The sequence below is a fragment of the Astatotilapia calliptera genome, chromosome 11 (genome assembly GCF_900246225.1).
Source record: "Astatotilapia calliptera chromosome 11, fAstCal1.2, whole genome shotgun sequence".
In the NCBI taxonomy this organism is placed as follows: Eukaryota; Metazoa; Chordata; class Actinopteri; order Cichliformes; family Cichlidae; genus Astatotilapia; species Astatotilapia calliptera.
The window spans coordinates 16,263,516-16,281,052 of NC_039312.1; the positions used below are offsets into that span (position 1 = coordinate 16,263,516).

At 37.5% G+C, this 17,537-nt stretch overlaps 2 protein-coding genes across 4 annotated transcripts; one reads left to right on the forward strand and one right to left on the reverse strand.

Moving 5' to 3' along the window:
- On the reverse strand, positions 1-15,710 carry LOC113032631 (N-formyl peptide receptor 3-like). Its single transcript, XM_026185644.1, has 2 exons — positions 15,610-15,710; positions 1-976 (listed from the first exon to the last, which is right to left on the reverse strand). Exons 1-2 carry the CDS (start codon positions 15,708-15,710, stop codon positions 1-3), a joined length of 1,077 nt encoding a protein of 358 aa, XP_026041429.1.
- On the forward strand, positions 2,841-12,735 carry LOC113032630 (uncharacterized). 3 transcript variants are annotated; one of them, XM_026185640.1, is made up of 6 exons: positions 2,841-3,151; positions 5,174-5,225; positions 9,095-10,137; positions 11,012-11,167; positions 11,402-11,497; positions 11,624-12,735. In XM_026185640.1, the coding sequence occupies exons 3-6, from the start codon at positions 9,103-9,105 to the stop codon at positions 11,939-11,941; spliced, it is 1,605 nt and encodes a 534-aa protein (XP_026041425.1). In that variant the 5' UTR covers positions 2,841-3,151; positions 5,174-5,225; positions 9,095-9,102; the 3' UTR covers positions 11,942-12,735. The 3 variants fall into 3 exon arrangements, with proteins under 3 accessions (XP_026041425.1, XP_026041427.1, XP_026041426.1); XM_026185642.1 differs by lacking the exons at positions 2,841-3,151; positions 9,095-10,137 and having other exon boundaries at positions 4,970-5,225; XM_026185641.1 differs by lacking the exons at positions 2,841-3,151; positions 5,174-5,225 and having other exon boundaries at positions 5,959-10,137.
- Positions 15,711-17,537: the final 1,827 nt, after the last annotated feature.

Below are 17,537 nucleotides of genomic sequence, written 5' to 3' on the forward strand. Positions count from 1 at the left end.
TTATACCTCAGTAATCAAATCTGACTTTTCTCTGCTCTGCCTGGTGTTCACTGACTTCATGTCACTGGCAGAGTGTTTTTTCTCTTCCTTCAAGGCACTCTCCAGCACATTCAGGATGGATTTTCGGACTTCAGCCTTAAAATCTTGTCTTAAGAAGACATACAGCAGTGGATTCAGGCAGCAGTGAAGAACCATCAAATTCGAGGCGACATTCGACACAATTACAAAGGCAAAGTGAAATGTTGCATTTGGTGCCTTAAATATCACCAGCTGAATAAGATCAATGATGTAATAGGGAGCCAAGCACAGAAAAAAGGCAACAATAATGGAAGTGATAACTTTAAAGGGGCGACTTGATTGGCTGGCCAGGCTGTGGTTTCTCCTGAGACGATGGATGATGACAGCATAACAAGAGACAATGACAGTTAAGGGGACTGCAAATCCGAGAAGGAAGTGGGTGATAACAATGGTCTGAATGACAGTTGGTGTTGCTTTTTCAAAAAAACCGATGTTGGAGCAGTAAGTTGTGTTTTCAGTTTCTTTCTTTGTGTCCATGTAAAAATAATGTTGAATGTTGACAATCAAAGCCAACATCCAAACACACAGACTAACATAGGTTGCACTGCGTACATTTCGGTGGTTCTGAGCCCAGACAGGCCACACCACAGACACACATCTGTCCACACTGATCACCACCATAATGTAGACACTGGCATACAAGTTTAGAATGATTAGAGTGCCGCACAGCTTGCACATGAAATTGCCAAAGGGCCAGTGAAACTGCAAAGCCAGGGATGTTGCTCTAAGGGCTAGAAACGCTGCAAAGATGAAGTCAGCCACAGCAATGTGGAGGTACCAAATTGTGTTAACAGTTTTCTTCATCCTGAACCCGGTCACCCAGATAACCAGTCCATTCCCGAGCACACCGAGGAGAGACACCAGGGAGAAAACAACAACAGCCACGGTGGTAAGAGACGAAAACAAGTCAACCCAAGAATCGTTTAGATCAGGTGCAGCAGTTGTATTGATTAGACTGGCCATCTCCATTATTGTTTATCAAGAAACCTGTAATATCAAGAAAACAAAAAGAACAGAAAAGAGACATCAGGGTCTGTATGAATGTATGTAAAGTAATCTTTAATTTTCCTAATCTTTTAGATTTCTGCTTGAGTAGAGCTGTTAAGCTGTTAAGGCAGATTAAGGTCTAGATTTCACAAGTGATAAGCCAAGAAGGAAATGAAGAAATTTCAAAGTGAATTTAAGAGATGAACTAATCAATTAAAGCAATTTTTAAAATAAGATATTGTATCTCAAGATGAATAAGTTTTACAACAAAGTGGGTATAACAGGGACATGCTTGTTGTTAACACAGTAACTCATGAAGTTACTGAAATTATCAATAAAAGGTGCAGGAAAATAAGGAGGTGTTTTTGTCTGACCTTTGATTTATGTAACAATTAGACACAAGGATGAAAAAAAGAACAAAATTTAGTGACAAAAGGTTTGATAAAGTCTCTTAAATGATTTTAAATGAAGTAATCTTAAAAAGCAGCACTTATTGTGAAGCAAAATATTTAAGCTCATTCAAACTATGCTATTTTAATCTATTCAATGAGTGGTGCATATATGTAAAAATAAATCCATAGATGATGATTTTCATGAACCAGCAGCCTTTTTCAGAAGTTGAAATATTTTGCCACAAAGGCAGATTCCCCTCTGTTCATGTTGCCCAGTGCAATTTCATGTCAGTTGTAATTAAAGACTTTTTATGTTTATGTAATGAGGAGAACTGTAATGACCTTCGTGTTTGGTTTGAATACACCTTAATACAGCAAAGCGTTTTTTACAACAATTAGAAACAGACAGAAAAACATACGCACGATCACTGTGTGAGAAACAAGTTATAATATGACAGAAAACAATTACTTCAAGAATTCTCATCAAAGCAGTGCTCTCTCTTAAATGCAACAGCTTAGCTTGTTTGCTTAATTTTAATAAATTATCTTATTGTATTATGTAAATACCAGGGTCAGTCTATTCCTGCATAGCAAATATGTGATGATTTTACAAACTTACAAAAGGAAAATATCAAAGATCATTTACCTTTAGGGAAGCTCCCTTGTTGGTTGTTGATGAATGCAATGCAGAAAAATGCCAGGTTAATATATGTGAGGTAAGACGTCACTGCCCACAAAGAAAGAAATTGAGAGAGAGCGAGAGGGAGAGAGAGAGAGAGCAAAAGATGTCTAAAATCTAAAATATAGTGTGCCACCAGTATAGCTCTGTTATCAGCATCCTGTTTTGCAAGCTTGGTCAGCTTTTGTATTTACTCTGAAAGTTGCCATTTTTGCCCTTACATTTATCTCATTTATTCTTTCTCTTGATTCTTAGTTTATTTCTGTCTTAACTTTTACAGTGTTCAAAGAATTAAAGGGACACTTTGAAAACACATCAGACCTTAATGGGAAAACAATGTGCCGAGCTTGAAGGACAGACTGCCCGCATAGGCGAGAGGGGAATTTTAAAAAAATATTGTAGGAGGTGACTTTGCCTCTGAACAGGAAAATATGTACAGTCGGGGGTCAAAGTGGGTTCAGCAGGTGGGGAAACAATGACTCTCTTCTCTTTTTGCTTCTCTCTCTTAGCTTTTTGTTAAAGCAAAAATAATAACCCTACTTTGAAAATGGAAAACTAGAAAGAACAGATATTTATTTAAAATGTAGGGACCGTCACTCACCAGGAGAAATGCAGGACTAAGTGGACAATGGGCAGTGAACAATTTCATTACATTATCTAATGGCAGTCAGGGTGCTGTTACCTTGCCTACACTGAAAAAAGTGATATTGGCTCCTTTTAGATATAGCATATTTTATTTTGGTATATCTTTTTAATTCAAATGAGTAATTCCTGTCTACATATATAATTCGAGTAACTCCAGAATACATTCCCTGCGTTATAATCCAATTAATTTTAGTTAATTAAATGTAGCTCAAAATGCTTAAGTATGTTTTTCATAGCCTCCTGCTGGGCCATTTTGCGCATGTGTTAGGACAGGCCACCATTTTGCGCGCGGACTAAAAGCAGACGTTTTGTGTGCTGCAAGCGGGCTCAAGTTAATCACACAACTTCGTGTAAAGGTGGACTAGCTTTGGTAAGTAAACCTTTTCCGGTCGTTTTGGTTTTATTTTTTTTTACCTCAGTCAAAGCATGTTGAGTCTTTAAGACGTGTGCACATGGAGAAAGAAGTCTAAGTAGTTGTACGCCTCTGAACTTTGTCGTGATTTGACCTAAGCTAGCTATGTGCTCTATTAGCTACTGCTCTATTAAAAGAGTAATTTAAAACTGCTACGTTAAATTGTCATGTTTTTAGCTTAGTTCTGGTGGCACACGTTGTACTAACAAATTATGGAACGAGGCAATTTCTCTGTAGTTAGCTGTAAAGTTCACTGTACAGTCGCCTGCAGTTTTAAATTGAGAAATCGTCCCTCCCGCCACAACATTGGCATTAAGGAATAGTCGGGCGGGGGAGGGGGCTTCTGAACGCACCTGCACAGTCAGGGGTGCAGTAGGAAATAAATAAGTAGGATTGGCGTTGCACAACGTCTTTTGTGCAGAAACAAATAATGGTTGAAAACTGTGGAGGAGAATAACTCAGTGGTTGTCAATAATGTGAGCTCAAAAGGCACTGAGAGTGATGTTTGTCAGGACTGAAATTAACTCAGAAAAGAAGTTGCTTCACTTGATAGAGCTGTTGAGTGCGAGACCTGTCAGCGGTCTGGTTTAGCATTTGAAGCCTCGCTACCTGCTTCCAAACCGCTGCATTTAATCTCAGAGAAAACTAACACAGAGAAGTAAAGCAAGTGTGTAAGTTCATCTCTTTATGTTTGCATAGTATTTCCATGCTGAGCTTAACAACCGATTTATGGAGCCACAGCTGGACTGGCTGTCAGAGTTTTGTATTGAGGGGGAAAGGAAGCGATTTGTTTTATACTTCAGCTAGAATGAAAAAAAGACACAAAGCTGGAGTTATTCGGTGTCTTCATGCTGAACAGCTAAAACTTCTTCCCTCATTCTCCCCCCTCCCTCTCCTGTTGCTACTTCAATCATGAAACTGATCGATTATCAGCTGATCGGCTTTTCTGTCGCTAGTCCTGCCTCTCTTGTTTGTTAATCGCCCAGTTTGCGCTAGAAAGTGGAAAACGGCAGATAAACAACAGCAGCACTTTTAAGCTTGATCAGCTGTTGCTAGAATTTTTTTAATATTACTTTCTAGTATCCGCTTGTGTTTTCTGAAGGCACAGCCGTAATAGCTGCTGGTCATGATATCAGTTTGTATATATGGTGAGGGCATTAACAAGGAAAGGGGGACATAAATGATTTTCTTTCTTATTCTCATTTAAAATGTCTAGCTTTTAATAAATAATTATCTAAATCTTACAAGCAAAGTGGTGATCTGATTAAATGTATAGAAATCCATTATTGTATGTAGTAAATATTAAGTCTAATATATACCCTAGTAATAGTAGTTCATATAGCACTTTTTCCTTTGGGAAGGTACCATCTGCGCTGTCTGCAACTGTATTGAAGAAAAATGTTGAATCTAATTATTGTAGGAAAATAATTGTTTCTGTGCATTAAAGTAGATTACGTCAATTAAGCATTATGAGGCAGAGGGTGGGGGGGTGGTTTCCTAATATTTTTGCTGGGAGTTGGCAGCCCTATTAGTTAGGTTGTTTAATATTTCTATGTACTGTTTAGAATACCTGAATAAGGAGGATGGTGTAAGTTTTTTAGGTTGATCAGTATTGCTGAAGTATAAAATATTTTGGGTGCAGTGTATTTTTTGCATACAGGTATAACAGAATAGTTTTAATGTTTTTTTTAAACTGAGTATGAACTTATACAAAATGCAGCAAAATATTTATTTAAAAAACCCAGTTTTATTTATTATAAAATACACTATATCGGATTCACATCGGCAGATAATCAAAGTTATGATATCGGTATCGGACATAAAAAAAAGTGGTATCGTGCCATCTGTAGTTTTTACAGAGGCACAAGTAAGATTTGTTTTTTTACAAGGCAGTATCATGAAGTAGCTTGGAAATGGTAATTGTTTGTCTTTCTAAAGTCCTCATTTAAATTTTTTGTATTTGTGTTCCTTTTCTGGCAGATTTTCTTCCCCTTATGTGTTATTGTTTATTCAAGGAAACTGTGTTATTTTGGTAAGTACATGAAAATTCCTTACATATTTATCACGACAGTATTGCATTGACAAGTTTATCTATCTCATCTTAAGGGTTCTTGTGATTATTAATATTGATATTAATTAATATCAATTATTACATATGATTAATATAGTTTAAGATAAGATGCCTCTATATTTTGTACAGTTTTTTTGTTTTGTTTTTAAAAGACTAGGGCGTAGAACACTGATTCCATGTGTTGCCAACAGTTCCCATCCTTTAGAGAAAATTATTTAAAGTTGAACATGAAAGTTGCTGGCTGTAACATATTAGTTTTTATTTTTTCCTTTTATTTGATTGTTCAATTGGCACTGTTATGGTATTGCTTTCTAACCTGATCAGATTTTAGGTGCACTCTAGATCAGTGTTTCCCAACCCTGTTCCTCAAAGATCTCTGTTCTGCATTTTTTTAGATGCCTCCTTGCATCGCCACACTGATTTGAACTAATGTTTAGCCTAATTTCTTCAAGTTGTGCACAAGTCTGTCACTGACACAGTTAATATGTCAGGGTGCACTGAAGCAGAGAAACATCAAAAATATGCAGGATGGGCATCCTCAAGCAACAGAGTTGGGAAAAGAATGCTCTAGATAATACAGCCTACAAGCATACTTCTAAGATGCATCCATTCTTGTAGGTTAACCACAGCTAAAGTTTTCTTTGTGTAAAGTACTAAGTGTGTTTTTTGTTTTTGTTTCAAATTTTCTCTCTTTGTTGTATGTCCAGTTTATGTGGAAGTGTAAAGACTGCAGTGCAGAAGTTTCTAGACGATCAGAACTTCTTAAGCACTATAGACTGAAACATAGTCATTTTGGGCGTGGCCATCACATTAAGTGCCTATATCCTGAGTGTCCATGTCTTTTAAAGACTTGGAATTCACTTCTGACACACTTGTCAAGGAATCATAGCAATACCCCAGAGCACTCTGACAAATTTACAACTTTTTCCTGTCAGTTATGTTGTTGTAGTGAATTAGGAACAGAGCGTGAATATTTTGTGCACATTAGCCGTCATTTAAAAAACAATGAGACAGTAACATGTATGTTTAAAGGTTGTGACTACAAATCAAATATTTACAGTACCTTTAAGTCACACAAAAGTCGCAAGCACAGTTTACACTCGCTGGTAGACTTCAAAGAGGATATTGTCAGAGGATCTTTTGCAACTGAAACTGCAGAGCATGATGCTTCAAATGCTGAGGAATTGTGGGGTGACGAACAGCCTGTTGATTTAGAGACATCAAATGATCATGAAGACGTAGTTCAGCTAAAACTTGCGGCAGTGTTATTAAAACTAGAAAATATTTTTCACGTTCCAAGTGCTGCAGTTGATGAACTTTTGGAGGAACTTCAGTATTTGTTGGGCACAGCATCTTTGTGTACGGCAGCAAAAGTTATCCAAGACACATTGAACAGTCACAGCTTGCAAATAGACCAGTCAGTCATTGAAGAACTTGCATCTGCACTGTGTACATCTAATCCTGTGTATAAATCGGTAGGTAAAGGTTGTCCCCTAGCAACATCCTTTAAGCGCAAAAATTTCTACAAGGAAAATTTTAAAGTTGTAGAGCCTGTAGAGTATGTGTTGGATGAAAAAAATAAAAGAACATTTCAGTATGTTCCAGTTTTAAAGGTTTTACAGCAGCTTTTCAGTGATTGCCACCTTCTTGCTAAGGTTTTGGATGGTAGTCGCATAACAGAACAAAGTGGGGAAGAAGTGATTTACAGGTCTTTTAGGGAGGGGTTGTTTTTCAAAGAAAACAGTTTTTTATCAGCAGGTGAATTGCGAGTTTTACTGAATTTGTATATTGACGATTTTGAGATTTGCAATCCACTTGGCACTTCCCGTAAAAAGCACAAAATTTGTGCCATATATTGGACTCTTAGCAATTTACCACCTGCTTGCCATTCATCACTGACTTCCATTTATCTGGCTTTACTCTGCAAGTCTGAAGATGTAAAGACATATGGATATGAAAAGATTCTAGAGCCCTTGTTGAGTGATCTTGTTACTTTGGAAAGTCAAGGGATTTTTATTGCACATCTTGGAGAATTTGTCAGGGGCACAATACAGTGTGTCATAGCAGATAATTTAGGAGCACACAGTATTTCTGGATTTATTGAGAGTTTTTCAGGTGAATACTTTTGCAGATTTTGTGAGGCCAAAAGATCTGATATTCAAGAAACAGAGGTTAGTTCAGGTGTGTTTACTCTGAGAAGCAAAGAGACACATGAAATGCATGTAAGTTCTGCACAGAGTAATGCAAAACCATGTCACGGTGTTAAAAGACGGTGTGTTTTCTCTGCACATCTCTCCCATTTCAGTGTTTGCAGTGGATATCCTCCAGATATTGCACATGACATATTTGAGGGCATATTACCAGTTGAGTTGGCATACTGCCTAAATATCTTAATTTTGAAAAAATATTTTACACTTGACAGCCTCAATGAGTCCATTCTGACATTTCCCTACAAATGGGCAGACAAGAGTAATCGCCCTCATGCTATTCCCAGGACTTTCATGCAGAACAAAAGCATTGGAGGAAATGCTCATGAAAATTGGAGTCTCTTACGATTCCTTCCATTGTTTGTAGGACACTTGGTACCTCCAGATGAAACAGCTTGGCAGGTAATTTTGGACCTAAAGGACATTGTTGAACTAGTTGTTGCACCAGTACACACAGAACAATCAATTGCTTTCCTTGAGTCTAGAGTCTCTGACCACAGATGTAGGTTGAAAGAGCTGTTTCCAGGACTGAAGCTGTTACCAAAACATCATTTTGTGGAGCATTATCCACAGATGATTAAATTCTTTGGGCCACTTGTTGGCATGTGGACCATGAGGTTCGAGGCAAAGCACAGTTTTTTCAAACAGGTTGTTCGTCACACACGGTGCTTTAAAAATGTGCTACTGTCACTGGCAGTGAAACATCAGTTCATGATGGCATACCACTTGGAGTCTGTCACAACTGTAAGGCCGAGCCTAACTGTCTCAGCTGTTTCTACTGTCTCTGTTGACATTCTGCATCATGATGTACAGCGAGACTTGAAGATTAAATTCCCTGATATTACCCATATTCAGCTCACAAAGAATGCTTCTGTGAATGGAACAAACTACAGGCCTGGCATGATTGTAGTTTATGGCTCCTCTGCTGGATTGCCTGAATTTGCAGAAGTTGTCCAAATGGTTGTTGTGGAGGAAAACCTGAGCTTCATTGTCAAAGAGATGGGTGCCTGGTATAGGGAGCATTTTAGAGGTTTTGAACTTTTTCCCACATCACACATCTCCCTCGTTGATCTTGGTGCCTTGGTAGACCAGTACCCCTTGGCAGATTACAGGATTGGAGGCCGGCGAATGGTCATACTTAAAAGATTCATTCATATAGAAGGTAGTAAATGTTGTCTTCAATTGCATGTGTTCAGTTGCATGTGTTCAGTTGCAGTTATCTTCATGGCAACAGGAGGGGTACCACAAATGTTTAGCTTATTTTTAATAAATATTGGATACTTCCCACAAGGGTAATATTTTTTTTTCCATTACATTTGAGTTCTTTTGACCAAACATGCCTCATGTTGTCATGTGTCTTAAAAAAACATCATTGATGATGCTCAAAACATTTTGATAAAGGATGAATTGCAACACATACCACTAAAAGCAAAGTGACACTTTTTGAGGATTGTGGCTGACGTATGCAAAAAACCCAGTAGGAAGCTATAGAATAAAATTAAATAAACTGCATTTTACCCGTAAAACCTGTGTTGCAGTTCTGCACTCTTGTGCTCCCTAATAAAATTATTCAATGCAAAGTATTTTAACTTTTTTTTTTCTCCTAATGTCTTTAAAAATCAGATTGAAGAATGGCAGAGCAGCTGAAGTTGAGAGTCATCGTGGCAGATGATGATTTTAGGAGACTTGACGTTCCATCTGGGATGCCAAGAACTTTGACTGATCTTCAGAGCACAATTTGCCAAGCATTTGGAATTGAAAGAGACTTTCGTATTCAATTCATGGATCCTGACTTCAATAATGAGTTTATGAACATAACATCAATGCAAGACATTCAAGACCGAAGTACAATCAAACTTGTGTACATGGCAAATCTGGATACAAGTGCATCTTTGTCAAAGCAGTATCCCACATGCAGTCTTGACTCCTCTGCAAGTCCTGAAAGTATTCAAAGAAACTCCAGTCTCTCATCGTCTTCATCCAACTCAGACAGCACCATAATTCTACCACAGTCAGACAGTGAGCTGAGATCATGTGCATGGCCTCGCGAGTTTACTATTCCTCGATTTTCATTCAATGTAGAGGTGCAACTTCAGCGTGGAAATGAGACCTTCAGAGAAACTGGAACTCGGCTCAAGATTACTCCAGGTGTTAAATCTGACATCTTAGAGACGCTAGCTGAGGCGATTTTTCAGTTTACTGCTTATCCTCAAAATTACCAAATAGATGAAGTTGCAGGGGCACTGATCAAAAAATTTCCTTGTCTGCGAGAGCCATCTGCCACAGGTTACTATGGCTGGATGATTAGCCTGAAATATAAGATGGCTAATTACAGGACAAAGATGCGCAACATTGGCTGTCCTGAAGTGACTATAAATGCTTTGAAAAACAAATCCAGTGATGATTGCCTCCCAGCCAAAAATGTTAAGAAACCTAAAAAGGCTGAGGTCAATTTTTGTCCATTACACCCAGCTGGCGAAACGGATGACAGTCTAGAAAACATCAGGGTTGAGCTTTTGACCGACATCAGACGAAGAAACGGTGCCTCAGATGTAAGACAGAAGATGTCAAGAACATTTTCCTACCGTAGACAAGAGGTGGTGCAGGGAAGTCCAACTGCTGGGGAGTTTAAAGCTAGGTGGCCTGCACTTTTCCAGATTAATGAGGTAAAGGCATGCTTTTTTTTGCTGAGTGTTCTTTTCAGTAATTCCTTATGTTATACATTAATTAATCTGGGCCACTTGGATTAAGACGATCCCTAATATAGGTATAAAGAGGCTGGCATTTATAGTGATTGACCTGTGTACCGTACAGAGTATTTATTTGAGCAGCACTTAAAATACAAGTTGTGTATGAAAAACACAAGTGACTTAAAGTGTAGAAACATGAATAAAATAAATTTTTGATTTTTCTTATAAATAAAAAATATTTGATTGTTTAAGTAAGTTTGCACTACATATAGGGCCCAAACTATTTTATAGTGAGTTTGATTATTGAAATGATTGATTAATCATCTCAGTAATTAATAGAGTGAAATCAGATTATCAATTGTGAATTAACCTAAAACCTTTCATTTAGCTATTAGTTTTTAGTTAGCCTCAGATTGTTAAAAGCATGTGCTAAACAAATGTAAATTAAAAATGTGATGAACAAACTTTGTTGCTCATAAGATAAAAAAATAAATGGGTCAAGTTAAAACCCCTAAGATCTCTCACCACCAAGAGGTGCTGACCTCACAGGTGAGACACTCCCACCAGCGGACAAAGAGCACAGGAAAATGTGTTGCCAACCACCTGAAACAGACAAATATCTGCTTTTTAAAACCCTTTAAACCCGCTAAATGGACTGATGCCATTCATTTCTTCTTTGATTAACAGTAGTAACATCCTTTATGCACTGTATACTAACCCATATGCTAATCATGCTTTATGAAGTGATGGCAATTACATTGTAGCATTTAATGAAGAAATAACAAAATAACCATACCAATGATTAAGCACCAGTCTTCTTTTTTTTTTTTTCTCTGTGTGTGTGATACAGGTAAATGCTGAATTCCAGCGTATTACAACACTTCAACTGGAGACGACCTTCGCGGCACAGTTAGACAGAATTACACCTCAGCTGATGACAGTTTTCCAGAAGAAGGGCGGTGTTTCTGGGCAGAAACTTGCCCACCACTTGCAGATCATGCAAGAGGTAAATCTGAATATTGCAAATTCTATTTGGATTTAATTTGTCTTAAGTGGCAAGTCACTGGTGAGTCAAATAAGCCATTTTAGGTGACCGGCCAAGCAATCTAAATTTTGAAATTTTCATATATAAATTTTATTTACTATGTTTGAACTGACTTGTGATAAAATTTACTTATTGCGAATGTCAGACATTGTTCTTTTTTCCAAATTGGTTTAATCAGCAACTCTCTTTAAACAGGCTGAAAGTGATGTTAAAGTGAAAAGGGAAGCAGTTCTCAGGGCACTTTGCCTCTACCTTGGTGAAGAGGACGGAAGCCTTATTCGGGAGTACTTGGTAAGTCATTGTTAGCAAGTCATCTATACACACACTTCTTAGATATTTACACACACACAAACGACTAGATTGGAATTTAATTGTAGAGTTAATTGTTTTTCTTTTACCTTTTTATTAAATGTTTAGGACATTGAAGGAGATGACATCCAGAGAGGCCTAAAGAAGCACACCATGGGCATTTATGTCATCAACAAGGAGGATGGACAAAATGGACATTATGATGACATTGGAATATTTGTTGAAGGGGAGATAGTCATGGACAACATTGGATCTCCGGCCCAAGCTTGTGCATTGATGCTTGGAGTAATCTATGCACTAAACCTAGCCTACCCCAAGGAATTGAGGCACTATTATGAATTCATTCAGAAAGTGTTGATGGGATTGGATGGGGAAAAGCTCTCCCCCAAAGTCCTTGGGCTGAAGAACAAAATTGCTACTGGATAGGAAGATTTCTAAAACCACACATTCATTTACATTTTGTTATGTAAATTACCAATGACTGGTGCTCTTGTGAATAGGAGTGAAATATTTGTATAACCATCATTCGTTCTCACGTTCTGTGTTATGTTTTGATTGAACATTTTCACTTTCAATAATGAATGTTTCACGTTTGGTACATTTGAGTAGCTTGAAGAGCAACTTTGTAATTATTCAGTTTACCGAAGCAATTTTTCTTTATTCCGGTCCTTGATAGCTGCTGCCCTATAATCGGTGTTAACTCACCTGATTTAAAAAACAAACAAACAAACAAAAAATATATGCATGATTACCACACTGCAGCACACTGGTAACACTTTAAGACTATTGTTTTGAAGCAAGTATGTTAGGTCAGAAAACATGTAAAACATTCAGAATCCTCAAGGAAGGACTAGAATGGAAAGCAGTAAGGAAAACACAAGTTTAGTTTTAAGTTTAATTACTTTATTAAAATGCAATTTCTAAATATGGATCGCAGAACAGCAAGTCTGAAACTTTGGTTAGTTTGTGGATGCATCAGTTTGTAATTGTGATACTTTATACCGCTGGCAGTGTTTTATTCTTTGTTAGAGGAAGAGAAACATTGGTTAACATTTCTCTTGTCTGTTGTTTCTGTTTTATTTGAATAGAGCTTTTTAAAGCTATTAGTTCATAGGCAAAAGTTTTGTAATTTGCATTATACAAATTACAGCAATTTCCCTTACATGTGGATTCTTATTCTGTTTGCAACAAATTTTGCATTAATAAATGATGTGAAAGAATTTTGTAGTTTTCATTATTGGCGTTATTAAAAAGAACTACAAATCAGGGTAAGCAATATTTTTTAAGTAAACTTAACTTAATTGAAATAGAGAGAAATTAACAATTTTATTGATTTGAATATAACTTAGGGACATAAGTTTAAAGGAAACAAATTATTCTGGTACACTTAACACAACCTTAGTTGGAATTACTAATATTATTTGACTAAGTCGTATCCACAACAGTTAAGTTAAAGTAGCTTAAAAAATATATGTTGGCTTTACTCGCTTAAATTAAATTCTGTTAACTTAAAAAATATTTCTGGATTCAAACAAATTTATTTCGTGCAACCACTTGTCATAAAAAAATTTAGTAAATTGAACAAAACATTTTTTTCAGTGTAGAGGTGTGTGCATTACTTCAAAGATTAGCAGTACCCAGTAGAGGAGGCACCGGAAGCAATGTGAGAGAAGTGGGGCAAGCCTATTAGGCCACCTATTAGGTAATTCAATTAGTTATTATTGCCAATGATTGCTCACTAGATCACAAAATATACCACATACTTTTATGAACCACAAAGGTGAGGGACCGCTGTGTTTTCAATAAGTCTTGGACTCTGTCATTCAGCTAGCTGGGTTAACAAGCTACCGCACCAACTGAGCCTTAAGTTAAGACTCATGGTGGGGAAGTGTGTGTTTACATCATTGACGCTTGGTGCTAAAGTGCTACTGTTGTGCACAAATGCTGTCCTCCACTGGCAGTTTATTATCATTGAGAAGAAAGGCAAGACCATCAGACCCTGCGTAGAAAACATTGCATTTGTTCACATCTCCTTTTGAGTTATTACAGGGAGCAACCATCTTCAGTAAACTGGACATGCAGAATACTTACCATCTGGTAAGAGTAAAGGAAGTGGATGAGTGGATGAATACCTCCACCAGGAAGACGAACTCAGCCAGCCTCACCTCTGCCATTTTGAGTATCTGGTGATACCTTTTGGTCTTTCGAATGTCCCCTCTGTGTTTCAGTCCCTCGTGAATAACGTCCTCCAGGACTTCATTAATCGTTTTGTCTTCGTCTACATGCTTATCTTTTTGAAATCAGCCCAAGAACATGAAACCCACGCCAGGCAAGTGCTACAATGTTTGTTGGGGAATAAACTTTTTGTAAATAGAAAAAAATATGAATTTCACATTGACACAGCTTCCTTCTTGTGCTACAGAGTAGAGAAAGGCAACCTCAAACCAGAGCCTGCAAAAGTGAGGTAGTTGTAGACTTGCCAGTCCATCTAACCACATGCATCTCCAATGTTTCCAGAGTTTTGCTAGCTTGTATCGCTGTTTCATCGGCAATTTCAGCAAAATGGCCTTACTCTTAACACATCTAACCTCTCCAAAAGTTTCTTTTAGTGGTGTGCGGATCGATTTTGAAATATCGATTCTTCCGATACCAGTAATTTATGTTCTAGAATCGATTCTCATATTAAAATATTGATATTTTAGTACTTTGGGGTAAATTTTTAGTTTTTCATTAACAGGAAAGCAGTGGAAACAAACTATATCATTCGAATTGGAAGGAACTACTTCCTCTTACGCCTTTCATAGTCATGTGCGAAATACGGCTGTATAAATGTGTCGCAGCCCCTGGCGTGCGCACTCACAACAATGGCTGAGCGTAAACAGAGTCATGTGTGGACGTATTTTACCTCCACAAACAGTCAAGACGCGGTTTGCGATACATGTGGCAAGACAGTGAGGTGTGGTGGCAACAGCACTAACCTCGTCAAACACCTCAGAGTAAATCATGTCACAGAATATGAGCTTATGTTGAGACAAACTGAAGAGGAGGACAGGGACAGGTGCTACCAGGGCGAGACAGACGTCTCTCGCGGAGTCCTTTAGTACTGCAGGCAGGCAACATGCTCAAATAGTGCACAACTTCAGGTTTTTTATTTCTGTATGATAATTCTGCATTATTAAGCAATGAGAACAAGTAGTCTGATGTCCTGATCATTATGAAACTATATTACTATATTCTCATTACAATTTCATAATACAATTATATATTGTATTATGAAATACAATAAAACATTACGTTTTTGTACAGAGTATCGGTATCGGATCAGTATCGTCGATACCACCCTGAATTTTAGTTGGTATCGGATTGGAAAGGAAATCAGTGGTATCGCACATCACTAGTCTCTTTCCAGTGGAATCCTTCAGCGTAGTCAGTGTTTGATCTCCTGAAGAAATGTTTCGCCACCACTCCAGTCCTGTCCCAGCCTGATATTAACTGCTAATTTATCATCGAAGTGGATGCCTCAGACTCTGATATAAGAGCAGTCCTCTCTCAGTAACGGGAAACTGCATCCATGTGCTAATTTCTCCTAGTTGTCTCCTTGATTGCAGTGGGTATGCCGATCGCAACAGAACCCCTGCACCAACTTACACCAAAGGCCAGAAGGTTTGGTTCTCTACTCAGTAATTGGGAGTACTCTCCCAGTTGGACCATGTGAAATAGAGTCTATGGCCAACCCGGTTTTGTGCATCTGAAGCTGCTTCTCAATATGCAAACTCATAATGCGTTCCATGTATCTCAACTAAAACCTGTCCACTCCACATTCTGGTGAAATCACTGTAAAGTGCACTAAACTGTGATTCATTTCCACACTGATCACTAGAATGTAGACCATGACAAATGTGTTCATATAGACCATATTTATGGTGTATCACACTCAGGGGTAGAGATCTTGCAAAGAAGAAGTCAGCTACAGCAAGGTTGAGGTACTGAAATGTATTGACTGTTTTCTTCATCTTGATCGTGGTCACTCAGATATCCACTTGATTCCAGAGCACGCAAGGCAAGAGCCCAGGGAGAAAACAACAATACGGATGTTGGTGAGAGACTGAAACAACTCAGCATACACAGAGCCATTTGGATCAGGTTCAGCAGTTATATTGATTTGACTGAAAGAGTTAATTGTTATATCCATCATAGTCTTGAGACCAGTGAAGATGATATAAAGAAACAATACAAATGTATGTAAATCTTTAATATTTCTACTGTAATGCTTGCAGAGTAGAGATTTTCTATATGAGCACAGATTTAGGCACTGAAAGTTGTCTAGGCCTTCATACTGTGGAGCTAAGAAAGAAGCAAAGAAGAGTAAAATTTAGCATAAATTAATGACATAAAATACCAAAATTCAGAAAACCCGAATTTTTCACTCTTGAGATGAAAAATAGCAATACAGGAGTGTGCTACGAAGTGATTTACATGTGTGGGACATGTGGGGACAGTGTTAAAACAGTGACGTATGATATTACTGAAGTCATCTTTGAGTAAGAAAATAAAAACATGTACACTTTCTCTTTGTTTGTCCTCCTGTACAGCATGTCGGTGTAATTTCACAACATAGACACAAGCATTAAAATGCAAGTATGAAAACAAGTTGATGACCAAAAATTTAGAAAGCCTATTTTGTAAACATTTTAAATATTTTATAAGCACTCATATACCACAATATACAACCTTGATGAGTGTCACTGATGTCTGCAGTTAGATGCTGCCAAAACAATAAGAAAATATTTGCATATATTCCTGGTTTGGATACAGCTCTTTTTATCACTATTCTGCATAGTTCTTTTTGTTGCCATTGTTTTTGTGTTTTTTTTTCAAAGGTACCTTTAGCCCTTTTCAAAAACTGATTGTCATTAACTTTCTATGACAAAATTCTAATATCCAACAAAGTATCCTTTATCAGTCTTTATGTAAATTGGTTTATGTATTTCATATGGATATTGTCATCCTTTGATTTTTTTATGGTAAATGGTAAATGGCCTGTATTTGTATAGCGCTTTTACTGGTCCCCCCTAGGGACCCCAAAGTGCTTTACAGTCATCCACCCATTCACACACACATTCATACACTGGTGGAGGCAAGCTACAGTTGTAGCCACAGCTGCCCTGGGGCAGACTGACATGTTTATGTTGTTATGTTTTTATTCCTTTGCGAAAATCTTTTCACTCTTTTTGAAAAAGGGAATATGTGATCACCCTCAACAACGCATATCCACTCAAAGTTTTCAAAAACTGTGAGAAATTCTCAGCCGCTCTAAAGAGACAGAGACAGAAAAACGATTGTTGTGTTGTCATTAATGTACCATGCAACTTGTTATAGCGAAAAATTTCCGCATCCTGTTTTGCCATCTTGCTTGAAATTTCTTGTTAACTCTTACAGTCATCAATGTTCTTCTTGTGCTTGGTCAATGTTAAGTTTTGAAAGAAGTTTGGGACCATGAGATATACACCGTGTGGCATTGCTTATTGACAATAACACAGCCTAACAATACCTAATTTCTTCAATTTTCTTTAAAGTAAATTTAACTTAAAACTTAAATATCTCTCCACTCCATTATATTTTCTATATGTACAGGGAATAACACCCCTTCGTCATGGTGCATGGATACTTCTTTTAGATAATCCTGCCTGCCCGGCCATGCCCCACAGCAAATCACGGTTTTAGTAACGCAGTAATGCAGCGTTCCTACGGGAAAGTAACGGTAATCTAATTACCGTTTTTGCAATAGTAATCCCTTACTTTACTCGTTACTTGAAAAAAGTAATCAGATTACAGTAACGCGGTGGAGACATGCCAGAGTTCACTTGCCAGCAAGTAAAGATTTGTTGATACTGTTAATAAAGTTTACGATGTATGAGAGGCACAGAAAGATGTAAACATAAACATTTGTGTGTTGATCCTAACAGTGTGTCACTCTGACTTTTGATTTAGACACAAACATGAAAAGAGAACACCAAAGGTT